Raw genomic sequence first — 14,086 nt, forward strand, 5'->3', positions numbered from 1 at the left:
TTTAAAAGCATGCACGTGTCGTGAAGGCATGTGCAAGGGTGTGAGTTGTTTTATATAAACAGAGTCGGACTCCACACGCATAGCTGTCTTCACTCAACTGTATACTGGGCAGCTTCCCACTAATTCGTCTGTGACGGTTTGTTTACGTTCTTCTCCGAAAGTAATAAATAAGGTTGCAGCGCTACCCTTGTTGACTTAGGAATTCTTCTATGGAACCTGTCTGGGGTTTTCAAATGTGGATCATTTCCTTTTTTGAGGGGCGTTCTTTTTGCTTTATAGACACTCTTAGTAAACTAAAGATAGTAATCCATTCTTCTGTATATGTAGCCAACATTTCCTCCCATTTTTTGGTTCACTTTTTAAAAAATTTCTTCTTTTTTTTAAGAAGACGCCGAAGACATGTGTAAGGACGTCTGTTGTGGAACGCTCAGAACGGCAAACATCTGAAACGATCCGGCACCCGTGAGCGCAGAATGGATCGATCGGCAGTTTACTCACACGACGGAAGAGTAAGCAGCCGTGTTGAACGAAAGCCAGACCGGAACCGCAGGTGTGCACGTGAAGTTCGAAACCAGGCCCAAGTGACCTGCGATGTTAGAAAACAGGATAGCGACTGGAAGGAGGCACACGCGGGGCCTTCTGGGTTATGTATGATGTGCTTTTCGATCTGAGCAGGGGTTACGAGGGTGTCTCCTTTGTGAAAATGTAACGAGGCTTCCCCAGTATTTATGGCATTTTCTGTACTTCTGTTCTACTTCAGAAAAAAATGCAAAAAAATAACAAGCTAATGACAAATAGTTTTTTAAACTGAATCAGATAAAGATGGCCAGGGAGCCGGCTTTTAAAAGCAAATTAGGGGGGCCCGGGTGGCTCAGTCGGTCGAGCGTCTGCCTTTGGCTGAGGTCGTGATCTGGTGGTTCGTGAGTTTGAGCCCCGCGTCGGGCTCTCTGCTGTCAGTGCGGAGCCCACTTCGGATCCTCTGTCCCCCTTTCTCCCTGTCCCTCCCCCACGCTCTCTTTCTCAAAAATAAACAATTTAAAAAAAAAGTTGTAGGGTCAAATATATTAAAAAAAAAAACAACAACAGATTATACAAAGACTGCTTACTCTCTGTTAACGCTGCACTGAACGCCAGCCCCGTAGGTATCGTCCCCAAGTATCAGCTTCCCGTTTTACAGATGAAGGGAACGGAACTCAGAGAGGTTGAGAGCTTTCTCCAGGGCCCCACAGCCTAGAAAGGGGCTGGCTGAGACTCAAACCCAGGTCTGTCCGTCTAGAGTCCTCTCTGGTGCCCGCACTGAACCCGTCAGTGCGGTCTACCCAATCGTAGCGGGTGGACAAAGGTACTTCTGTGCGAGGGACGTGGAAAAGAGAACGAGCAGGCGGGGCTGCACTCGTGCAGGCGAAGAAGGGCACCGAGGGACTCCAGGGTTCCAGCCGACACCAGAAAGGAACGGAACGGCACCTCGGATGAGACCCCGCGGAGGACGGGGGATGGTGCGAAGCACTTCCTCACTTAGCAGATGCGAGTGTGGCCCCAGCAGCCCTGCCCCGGCCTCACTTCCACCTTCAGTGAGGAAGGTCATGGAGCAAGGGCACGGAGAGGGCGCCGCAGGGGGCCGGGAGGCCGGAGCAGTGACACAACCGCCTTGCTGCTCACCAGCCGGGGTGGGGGGTGGGGGGCGGCGGCTGGCAAAGCCTGGGCACTTTTCCAAAACAGTTTTCAAACCGTTTCAGGGTATGTGGCTAAGAAAGGCACGTGCTCAGTACTGCCACAAAGAGAGACCAAACCATTTGAAAGGCAAATACACGTATTTGTAAACACAGCATTTTATTAACAAAATGTTTACACCCTTCTTACAATGCAACAAACTTTGGAGTGATTTAGCATGTTACGCTATAAAAGTTGATTACAGAATACGCAAGCTAAAGCAATACAGTTCAATAAAAGTATGCCAAACCTACCACGGCTCGCAAACTACCTTCTACCAGCATTACGTAGAGAAAGAAAAATCTTACAACAATAAGAAAAAAATCAAAAGATCTGGTTTTCTTTTGTCAGCGTCTACAAACGATACAGACATCATACGGTTCACATGTAGACTTAGGTCCAGCCCAAGGTATACACTGCAAAAATAAAGTCTTCGACGTCCGTACGAGCTTGGCCATCCCCCCGACAGTATTCCATCACGGGCAATCAAGCGATGTGTCATGCGGTGAAGCCACGGCTATAAATGCAGGCTGTTTATAGTGCTACAAAGCAGTCTAAGTTGTAAGCAACTTAATTGTGTGTGTGTGTGTGTGTGTGTGTGTGTGTGTGCGTGTGTGTGTTTTCATAATAGATGCTAGTATAGAAAGGCACAAATATCTTACTCCTTGCATCGGGTCTTGAAAAGGCATGACATTCTTAGGAGAAATGAGAGTTGCTGGTACGACAGCATAGCTTCTATTTGTTTATTTTTTTGTTCGTTTTTAAAAGTCGAGGCTCATCTCCACAGCTGTTTCTCTTCAAGACTTTAGATGTGTGTTTCTACACGCTTTCCCACACGCCCTGTCACAAATTACGCAGTGTTCTGACCAACTATCTCATCACCGACTCTAAAACCCATCCTGCCACTCACTCGTGTTGCCACTGTCCACCGGTGCTGCCCATCCCCTCTCTGGAAGCATGGGAGCCCCTCGCCTAAAATTATCCAGCCTTCGTGATTTCCGCCAGCGCTCGCTGGACGTGGCGGGTGCAGCCCACTGCCAGGCAGCCCCACGAAGGGCACCACATGCACTAAGGAGGCGGCCGGTGCCGTGTGTCCTTAAGGGAGAGCCCACCGCCAAGTGAGAAGAAGAGAAGTAAGGCAAGAAGTCTGTTTCCATCACAGAGAAGGCAAGACATCAATTCTTAAGAAGGTCAGAGGCATGACTGACAATTATGTGAATGACTCATCAAGAGAAATGATGGAAAGACTGAGCTGGAGGAGAGTAAAAAAAGAAAAATCTTTTCCGGGGCACTACAGCTCTGTCTACACAAGACAACAAATGGTTTAAACATGGAGCCACCCGTCAGTTGCTCTGACTGGCCACCTGCCGATAACTCCACCGCCCGCGCCCAATCGACCAGGCACCCTGACATCACGTGCGTGGCCCGCACGAACACAAAATTCCATCAACTGCGTAATAACCTCATATGCGAAGTCAGCAGAGGCACACAAACTTCAGCCTTGTTTTCAAAATGTTTCAGGGGCTAAAATGGACCGTTCAAGCACAAATTCGATGAGAAACGTGATCAAGCTCAAATGGTACTAGAACGAGGCCCCAGAGCGAAATGCCCGCCCAACAGTGTTCCAGAGTGGGGGTGGGTGTGCCGCCTGCCACGCGGCCAGCCTGGGGAGCCAGTGGGCTCGGACTCGCCCTGGCGAAGGAGGCGGGCTCCGCTTTTCTACAACCCGACACAGGATGCGCGAGTTTCCTGGACAATTTCGGTTCCGCGTGAAGATGATCGGCCTTGTGCACAGTATGCTGTTTGGACAGAGCTCCTTCAAACTGCTGCCTTAAACAATTCGCTTCCAGAAACAAGGACAAGTTCCTGAATCAAGAAGTGGCACGAAGACCAGCATGTTTTGTTTCCGCTGCGTGATTAAGGGGAACACGAAGATCTGCAGTTCAAGACTGCCAGTGAAAGAGAGCTTTTTCAAAAAGATCACTACTACCTTTCCTGTTCATTAGCTGAATTCTGGGCCCTTGGATTCCCGTGCATGGAAAGCCACCCCGAATTTTGTCTGTTTCATTTACGAAGCATGTTGATGAGGTACGGGGCACCATACGCATTTGAAAATGAACTAGCAATAAACGCTTTTGCTGTTGTTAAATCTGTTCAGACTCCGTGGTTTTAATTCCAGTGTCCACTGATGACACGTCCTCATCTCACCATCTAAAATATTCAATGCAATAAAAGGAGAAGATGGAAGGGTTAAAATTTTGCTTTTTATTAAACTTCGGAGCCCTTTTGTTTTGAAGCCAAAAATATTCTAGCATCTGTAATTGATTACACTCTAAAAGGAAAGAACACAGATATTAGTTATTTCTGATGGCGCAGACCATCAAATTAAAGTTGATCTATGCCGACTGGAAGTCCTTCTAGATTTGGAAAGTAAATCATTTTCCTATATACTCAGAGAATTCTGAAGGACAGACTGAGAAATATGGGGATTCTGTTTTATTTATTTACTTTCTTCATTACGTCTAATGAAACTTCATCGCACGAGGTCTCTCTTATCATTCTCTTAGATTGAAAAAGTAGAGGCTCCTGAAAAATGTAACACCCTTCTAATATTTTAGAGACTTTCATTTGCACACAAAACAGGACGAATGCCCCCAGAATGCCGTTAATGTTTTTTTGCAAATCAGATCATCAAATTGCCTGGATTTCTATTCCTGGAAGTCAAGACAAGTAACTCTGCTGTCCAGGAGAACTGGCAGAGGTCATTTCTTCCACTCTTCAGCTGAATTTCCACCCCACGCCCTTTTTCTAAAACTACGCAGTATAATGCATAGCTCTCGGATAAATCTGTTGCTTGGACTGTTTTTTATAATAGCACCACAGGGGTTAAAATAAGTCTCCTAAACGTTACCTTGCATCGCTATTGAACTTTTGATGCACCAAGCTAACTGAAGGCAGGTACACAGTAATAGCTTGTTCCTTAAAGGTCCCTTCCATTGCTTCCTTTAAAACACACTGGAACCGTTAAGAGGTAGAGGAACTCCTGAAGTCAAAGAGCAAACAGAAGTCATGCTCCTAGTCCCTTTGAAACAAATTTAAACGAGGGAGATTTTCCACAAGCTCACACCATCTAGCTTATTGCTGCCTTTAACTTGCATCATCATAGAGGTGGGAGGAACACTTACAGACTACAGAGTTTAGAGCCGAGAGCCAGGGGCGCCTGGGTGGCTCAATCGGTTGAGCGTCCGACTTGGGCTCAGGTCATTATCTCAAGGTTCGTGGGTTCGAGCCCCGCGTCGGGCTCTTTGACGACAGCCCAGAGCCTGGAACCTGCTTTGGATTCTGTGTCTCCCTCTCTTCTGCTCACGCTCTCTCTCTCTCTCAAAAATAAATAAATATTAAAAAAAAAAAAAAAGAGGAGAGAGCCAGCCTGGGTTTGTGGGCTGTCTCCCCCCCCCCGCCCCCAACACACAACCTTCTAAAGCAGGTGCCTAGTAGATATCCAAGGGCTTTCAGTAACTTTTCCCCAGAAGGAAAGGCTTCTCTCAGTACTCATACCAGTTCTTGCAAAGACGTGAATGTGTGAGGGCCCATTTGTCATGTATAACATACCGGGCTCCTATATCTTATATGACCAAGGGGCCATGAAGCATGTTCTCAGTGTGCTCTGAAAAAAAAGAAAAAAAAGGAAAGGAAAAAAAAAAAAAAACAAACCCAACCAGAAACAAACGAGGGGAAAAAAACGCTTACAAGAGTTTATAGATCTTTAGCATCTCGCCCGCAGAAGGTAACAGGTGCCTACGACCATGAACAAATGGCTTTCCAAGCTCTGAGGCTAACTTGCCAATTAGTGCCGTGTAACCTGAATCCAACCTGGCCGTTTGAACACAGTGCCGTGAAAGTACAGATATTTCGGTCTGACATCTCCAGGAAAGCCACGCAAGCTACCTAAAGGACATTTGCGTTACTTTATCTCCCAGAGTTTAATTTAGAAGGTCTCCTAGACCTGTTTTCCTTCTTGAGAACAGAAAAAAAGAAAATACAAGACTTAGAAGTTCTCAGATTAAATGTGGTCTTCTTTCCCTTTTTAATATATTTAAAAATAATGAGAATCGATCACCTCGAGAAGGGCACCAGCCCACGCAAAGGGGGGGCTGGGGGGAGATTAAGCCTCTAATACAAACGGCTCGATCCTCCAGATACGGGAGGCGTCCGCTTCAAACAAAATCACAGATGGGCAACAAGGAGGTGTGTTATTTTCAAAGAACTAAATCTTTCAGTTGCCACGCGTAGCACTCGGGCTGCCTGCGGCTGAAAAGCAGGTGATGGAGGTTTCATTTGGAACCAGAAGGGCTTCCAATAGGTACTTCTCCCTAATCACTTCTTACAGAGAGTTTAAAATGAAGGACACTTAATCATACTCTTACTTTATGTTCTTTTAATCACCAAATGATGGCTAATTAGTTATCATAGAATCAGAAAAACACTTGTGTGAAAGGAGAGTTCTGGAGACCGATGGTTCCTGGGACTGGACACCTGCAAAAGAGCTCATTTCAATTTCTCTGAGAGGAATCGATATACCCTTGCAGCTAATTAGTGCTTTTTCTCCTTCCAGTCCCCAAAGTTTTTTCAAATGGCCCTTTGTCAGAAGAGAACCAAAAAGAAGATTTTTAGAGATGGGCCGTGTCTCAATTCCTTTGAAATCTAGTTTTTTTCCTCCTAAGACGGAACAACAGAGAATGGACCAAATGTGTATCAGATCATTGCTTGGTCAGGTCGTTAATCCAAAGTGTGTTCAAAACAAAACACCGCTTCTGCTTCTAACATTCCTCTTTTGTATCACACAAGCAAACAAAACAAATGGAAACATTTGCCCCGTTTTCATGGGGTACGGACCACACGGATCTCAGATAAGAATCTGCTGCTGAGCAGGAAGGTGACAACCACGGGAGGAGCAGGGTCTCGTCCCCTCCCGAGACGGTCTGACGGAAACGAGGAGGAAGGAAGGAGGCACTGTCAGCATGGAGCCCGACGCGGGGCTCGAACCCACAAACCGTGAGATCTGGACGCGAGCCGAGATCAAGAGTCAGGAGCCTAACCGACTGAGCCACTTGGGCACCCCACATCATCCATTCTCTGGATAAAACGCGTGGCTGCAACCCGACAGAAATGCCCTCGACAACGGGGAGGCGCATGAGAAGTCATGAAGAGAAAGCAGCTGTGGGGGGCTGAGAAGCCGGCCCTCTTTGGGCCGCATGCAGCCAAGGGCGCAACAGGGAGGGGCGCCTCCCAGCGCCTCGCCGGTAAGAGGCACGGGACCGCCTTCCCCTGTGCACCCAGGCACCGTGAAATCACCGACAGGTCTGGAGGAAAAAAATGTGCAGGCCACAGACTTGCAGCATCTTTTGGCGGAACAAGCCAAAAAAGGGCCGCGCGTGCATCGCCTCAGAGTTAGGGGTCAAGCAACCTTTGTTTCTGTTTTGTTGGCCTTCGCGGAGGGAGAGGCCCAGCAGTGGGGATGTCAGGGACATACCAGGGCATGGGCCAGGTGTCCTGCCCCATCTGGATGTATAGGAAATAAAGTTCACCATCCCCTGCCCGCCCACCTCAGGTGTTAGGAGCCCACGCTGAGAACCGTGTGTTTTTCTCTCAGAGCTAACTGCACGGTGGGAAGGAAGCAAGAGGCTGGGAGGGCAGAGTCCACATGTATTTTAAACACAACGTTAGAGTTTTCCCTAGCCACATTCCTTCCATATGATTTCAGGAAGAGAATAAATAATTTCAAATGCTTAAGATATCCACCAGGGAAAAGGGAATCGTTTTTTCCTTAATCTGCGTTATAATTTTCCCATTAAAATCTACCCCTATCAAGTGCGGGGGGAGCACAGGGAAATAACAATTATTTTTAAAAGTTTCAACTGTTCAGTTTAAGGATAGCTCTGAAAACACAATTTAGTTTGAAATTCAAGCTGTTTCATTTCCTATTTAATCTTGTAAATTTCCTTCCCTTACAATACTCAGGTTGGAAGGGTGCCAAATTAGACCAGGAGCAAATTGTCACCAACTTCACTTCAGTGCTTTATTTTTAGATTATATTAAAAACCTCATTAGGCTCCCTGAGGGAAAGAGTGTTAACCACTAACAGAGGCAGGGGAATAAAGGAAACAGAAAGATAAGCTGAATTGTTAACAAGGAAAGCTCCCTTAAAACACTTGTCTGGGGTCGCTGTAAATGCTACAAGAAACTGATCGCCCAGACCAGGTGAAATGACGGGAACGCGGAGCTTAATCTTTCACCCCCAGGCTGGGAAGGGCTAGTCAGGCTTGTCAGAGTGGCATATGTCTTTATTGTGATTTCCAGATGGGGTGTGGAAGGGAGGGGTGCGTGGAAGGTGAGGCAGAGACATCTTTAAAGACTGAGAGCCAAGCGCTCTGTGCCCTCGCACGACACGAACGTGCTTCAGAGTCTCCTGTGGACGGGCTGAAAAGTGGGCGGGCACACGAAGACACGGGGTGCAAGATGAAATGGAGTGCTGGAGGAAACATAGAGTTTATTCATGTATTTACATAATTTATAATCTTTAAGCAATGGTCTCATAAATATAGACTACAACTTTACATATGCTGAGCAACAGAGAACTGGCTTCCCCACCGTTTACACCGCTTTGCGCTCTCTCTTCTTCCTCTTTTTAAAACCAATGCTAGTCAGTTCCAACGTATGCAGTTTGGTTCATTCCAGGCACCTTCTCCGCCACCGCCACCTTGATCGCGAGAGCGTATTTAAAAAGGTGCCAGTAATGTATTTTGTGACACATACAGGACAAGGCCGGAATGCCAGCCTCGGGTGAGCTGTGCACCTGTTGGGACTGTATTGATTTCCTGGATGCGTCACGGGCTAAAGTCTTCAAGGAAAAGTGCTTTTGAGATGGGGGGTGGGGAATGGAGTCATTTCCATCGGGCCTATAAATAACCCATTCTATCTAGCTTCATATGATAATTGCCATCCCTCCGCTTACCTCACCTACCACATCTTAAATGCTACGACTCCCCGTAGCAGCGGTAACGGGACGGTAACGGGACGCCAAGGAAATTACAATCTCCACAAGGTCTTTTTTCCCTCGAGAACCACAAAAGTGCTAATTTTCCCTTTACAAATGTTACATAAAACCTTGATTACAAAACTACTCAACAGTTTGATCCTGCCATCCATACAATTACATGTTCCTTTTCCGCAAGGTCAAGTGATACAGTCCCTTCCTTTGCACAGCAGACTCTACGGGATGGAGGTCCGCAGACTGAAATGGTACTGCTGCAGTCTCCAAAGAGAAAGCGGAACTGGCCAATTTCTCTGAATCCTTTTTGCACGAAGAAGACCCTAAACCGGCGAGGCGAAACCTGCCAGCAGGGCCCCCAGCCCTCCTGTTAACTCTCTGGACCACCTACTTCATCATCACCCAGTCCGGAGGCCGAGGCTCGGTCAGCAGCAGCTTCGCTGCGGCTCGGAAGGCTGTCTCCGGAGCTTGAAGCCCTTCCCGCCAGATGGTGGGCTGGCGTCAGCGGACGGAATTCTTCGACCTAGACAGAGAGGACAGGAGGGAAGGGAACGAGCTTTAATTTTCCAATCGGTTGGTTCCCAGACGCAACGATTGTGCACATGCAGCTTGACAGGTTTCACTAAAGTAAAAAGGATTTCACAGATTTTCAATTTTCGATTTATAGAAAAGCTGCAAAGATAATCGTAGACAGCTGTTGCACGTCCTTCACCCGGGGTGTGTTAACATCTCCCATTCCCACGGACCACTTGTGACGATGAAGAATCCCATGCTGGCACATCACTAACTAAGGTTCAGACTTTTATCAGATGACCGCGGTTTTTCCACTCATGTCCTGTTTCTGTGCAGGGGTCCACACGAGGATATCAACGTTGCATTTAGCAAAACCGTTTTTAATCAGAAAGAAATTACATGTTGACAAAACGTTTTAATAAGCAGGGAATGTACGCACCCCGGTACACAAAATTCCACCATCAGAACATGCTGTCCCTCTGCCTCGGGGCAGAGCCACCGTCCAGAGACAGGTATGCACCCACACCTCTAGCTGTCCCCCTCCTTCGGCCCCAAGAGGGGCAGCCACGTGCGCGGTCGTCCACATTGCTGCTTCCGCTGAACGTATTCTGGGGGCTGTTCTACCACACCACGGTTTTTCACAGCTCCGAGCTACTGCACTGCATGGAGGCACCGGAATTTATTTAACCACTCCCCTGTCGATGGATATTTAGTTTGTTTCCAACACTGTGATGGTATTAACAACAGTGTAAAGAATATCTCTGTGAACCGACGCGGAAGATAAATTAACAGGAGGGGAAGAACCAGGTCACGCTATTCTGCCCCTGGGTATTCATCTGACACCTACACCACATTCCCAGTGTCTATCTAGCACAAATGCAAGAAGGACGTGCACTTTAAATTTGGACAGATGCCACCAAATTGCTCTCTGAAGAGGCTGTGCCACTTTATCCTCCTACCAACAATGCATGAGAATGAACAGGTTTCACTTTACTGCTCCATGAAGCATAATGTCAATTTCAGGAGCAACCTTAAATCGCCATCCACCTACCCAGACGGGAACGCAAGAGTTGCGTCCGTGCACGGAGGCCTTCCTGAGGCCCTCCCACTTCCCAGCTCTCTCCAACACCTCCGACCCTAAAGTCAGTCAGGAGCCAGAAGCACGTTACTTATTTGCTTACGGAACTAGGTTCCTTGAATCGGACCCTATGCCGTGCGAGGCAAAAGGTCCTGTCTCTCCATCGTTGTTTCTGGGGTCTATTGAGCACACTACCAGGAACGGAGGTATTTTGAAAGCGTGGAATGAATGCATACGTGCATCTTTCTGCACGAACGAGGCTGAGGTGGAACCTGCCACTCTCAGGGCCTTGGTCGCCAAGCCTGGAGCCTCCAGCAGGCTGAGCGGCCCGCAAATTCAGGTGGGCAGTACGCGACGTGGTGTCTACACTGGAAAGTGTCCCCCAGAGCGTCCTACAGCGACTATTCAGATGCCTGTAGACACGGCTGTGAATAAACTGCAAATTTATTTAAAAGCTTTACTGAAGCTTCTTGTTACACGTTTCCAATAAACGGATCGTGAAAATGCAGCTGGTGCTGCCATCTCTGAAACAGTATTAGAAGAAAGCAGAGGAGAACATCTTCATGACCTGGGAACAGACCATGATCTCTTAAGTAGGAGCCAGAAAGGGCTAACCGTAAAGGGAAATACGGATAAACCGGATCATGTGAAGGCTTATGATATAATATATTATATTAGGTTTAATCATATATAACAATATAAGGTATTACTAATATATTACATATTAATATATTATATCACAAACCCCAGCTCACCAAAACATTCGCTTCACAAATGAAAGTCAAGCCACCAGTACACGTGATCAACGACAGCCTCGTATCCAAAATAAATGATAAACATAGTTAAGAAAAAGGCAGGTAGCCCAACAGGAAAACGGGCAAAGGTTCACAAAAGAGGATATCCAGATCTGTTCACATAAATGTAAATAAATATGGAGAAAGGCGCTCAACGTCATCAACTGCAGGTCGTAACTGCAGATCAAGACCCACAGAGTGGATGCGGCCACCAGCCCGAGCGTCCGCTGGTGTAACCGCTTTGGAGACCGTCTGGCAGCAAATTCCTACGGGGCACCTGTACACCCCGCGACTCAGCGATCGTTCTTCTGGGTCCAAACAGACCTGACAAACAAACGTGCACAGAGGGTGCACCCTGGACACGGAGCGGAACGCTCACGGTACCACCGGCAATAGCTCTGAGCTGCAAACATCTACTCAAACCCCCATCAACAGAACGGGTGACTACACCGTGGATGTCACCTCCTTCTCCACACGCACACGCACACACTCTATGGTAACGAGAGCGAGTCCGGCGACGATCTGGGTGGATCTGACAAATGTAACGTAGAACTAAAGAAGCCAGACGCAAAAGGGTAAATACGGTAGGTTAAAAAAAAAAAAAAAAAAAAAAAGTACAAAAATAGGCAAAACCAATCTGAAGAGCTAGCGGTCAGGACAGCGGTTCCCTGGGTGGGGACAGGAAGGACAGGAAGGGCACACGGGAGCTCCTGGGGTGCTGGCGGGTCTTGATCTCGGTCCTGATTACAGGAGAATACTCACTCTGAAAATTCCTTGAGCTCCGTAATTCTAAGCGCTCTCCTGGACGCGTATTATGCTTCAATAAAAAGTCCGCATGCCAGGCACTGCGCTGATGCGTTTTACTACACCCGGTAAACAATAAACTCAATTTACGTCTCTCTAAATTTTTCTGATCTTTGGGAACATAGATTTTCTTATTTTTCACAGTGAAAATGAGCATGTACGTGCTAGGTTTTATTTAAGAGTTGTCACTGTTGGCATCATTCACTACCTTTGTTTTTAATACTACTGAAGAACACGCCAAAAAAATGGCAACGATTCCGGCACGCTCCCACCAGCACACTCTTGGATGTTTCCGCCTGAACTGAAAAATTCCTGACTGGCCTCACGCTGCCTTTCAAGTATGTATTTGGGTAACTGCTATTTACAGTCCAGGAAGGCACTACACGTCATGACTTCAAATGCTGAAGTGAAGGGACTGGACGTGGGGCTGGAGATCAGCGGGCCAGTGGCCCTCTGCGGTGGCAGATGGCCTCGGCAATACTCTGAAAGGACTCCGAGGACTCTTGCACGGTACTCTGACGACGCTTGAATCGGTGGCCCAGTCTAAACAATGGGACGTATCACATAAAACCCAGACCCTGAGCCAACTAAAACCATCGAAGAATAAAGATAAAAACCACCCCAGCAACTGGGCAACCAGGGGGCCTACGTGCCAGTGTGACCCCACCTGCTGGTGCGGGGCCCCACACGCCAGCTGTCGGGGTCGCGGGGGCTGTCTGCGGCTTCCACGTCCCAGGGCTGGGGGCCCGTCCCTGCCTGGCCGTGCTGGGTGCTGCACTCCCCGCTCCCTCCTCTACACGATGGCCAAGTGCCCTTCCGGCCTCAGTGACCTCTGACCTCACACCGTCGACGGATCTGGACGAGTAAGTTCACCGTGCCCTGTCAGCCTTCTCCTGGTCACCGGCAAGTCTGACGCGTCCGGCTAACGTGAACCCCAGGTCCCTGCAGAGCTTGACCCGTCCAGTCTCACCTCCTCGGGGAGGCCCTCCCTGACCACCAGCGGACACGCCTTCACTTCATCCCACACTACCGTTTCCCATCACTGCAGATCACCGGGAGGCATCTTACTCATATTTGTGCTCGCTGCCTGCCTGTCGAAGCAGAAAGTGCGCTTCAGGAGAGCAGGGCCACGCCTGTCTTGTTCACCGCCGTCTCCCCCGAGCCAGCAACGGTTCTCAATAAATATTTTGATGAATTTGAATGAAATGAATAAACATAGATACAATCTGTAGAGGGTCCCCAAGGTATGCGGCAGCCTCCTTCCATCTAGCAGCATCATATTAACACTTCTGGAAAGGGAAGGGGGAGGGATGGGAAGGGGAGGTCTGACTTTTTACTCTCCTGGTATTAATTTTTGAGAGTTTTCTTACAGTGGAATCACACTTGAATTTCACTTCCCTTTATTGTTTTGTTCACCGTCGATGACTCTGGATAGCTAATTGAAACACATTTAGAGAGACAGAGCGCAAGATGACAGCTTCCAGGACCTCAAGGCCCGGAGCATTATTTATTCGGCAGCAACATTCTTTTGAGAAGGGTTGCAGTCATCAGGCAGGGGCTCTCCAGCAATGAGAACACGAGCTGAAACCCAGCCGCCACTCTTACATTCTCCAATCTCGTGCCACTGAGAACAATGTCAGAGACCAGACTATTCTATGTACGGAGGGAATTCTCCCCAGCCACGTAATTCTGTATTAAGTTGCTCTGCACAGAGGAAACCCATAAGGCACAGAGATACTCACTAATTTCTATAAAGAGTTCATTTATGTTTATTGCGTTTTTCGCGCTGGTCTCCACAAAAATCGCATGGATGGAGTCGGCGTAGTCCTTCGCGTCTCTCTCCATGACTTCTCTGGAAGGCAACAATTACCCGGTAATTAACCAGATTTGTGATGACAAAGGATGTCATGAACGGCTAGTGACTGAGCCCTGAAAACATGGTCCTCCCGATTACACCACTTATATGGTTCCACAGAACAAAACAAAACAGAACCCAGCAGTACGAGCAATCCAGCTATCTGATAGAACGGTCACAGAATAGCAAGAGGGGGGTTTCCCTCCCCCGACCCCCCAAAGGAAAGTCCTCGCTTTGGGAATCACGGAAGTGGTCCAGAGAAATTGCCAATAAATGTGCCT

The 14,086-nt window shown here is 47.9% G+C and overlaps 1 protein-coding gene across 5 annotated transcripts in view; it reads right to left on the reverse strand.

Annotated features, from left to right (window-relative positions):
* Nucleotides 1–1,813: 1,813 nt before the first annotated feature.
* The window catches only part of RAB22A (RAB22A, member RAS oncogene family), a 56,765-nt gene continuing 44,492 nt past the window's right edge, over nucleotides 1,814–14,086 (reverse strand). For 3 of the 5 annotated variants that reach the window (XM_047067928.1, XM_047067925.1, XM_047067929.1), the window contains 2 exons: nucleotides 13,693–13,802; nucleotides 8,236–9,284 (listed from right to left, as the gene is read on the reverse strand). In XM_047067928.1, coding sequence (XP_046923884.1) covers nucleotides 9,187–9,284; nucleotides 13,693–13,802 — 208 coding nt within the window. In that variant the 3' untranslated portion in view covers nucleotides 8,236–9,186. Of the gene's footprint in view, nucleotides 3,922–6,771; nucleotides 9,285–13,692; nucleotides 13,803–14,086 lie in introns of those variants that run through there. The other 2 variants (XM_047067927.1, XM_047067926.1) reach the window with 2 other exon arrangements.

The sequence above is a fragment of the Lynx rufus genome, unplaced genomic scaffold (genome assembly GCF_022079265.1).
Source record: "Lynx rufus isolate CCGP_SWC_20201006 ecotype Redwood Valley unplaced genomic scaffold, mLynRuf1.p SCAF_8, whole genome shotgun sequence".
Classification (NCBI taxonomy): domain Eukaryota; kingdom Metazoa; phylum Chordata; class Mammalia; order Carnivora; family Felidae; genus Lynx; species Lynx rufus.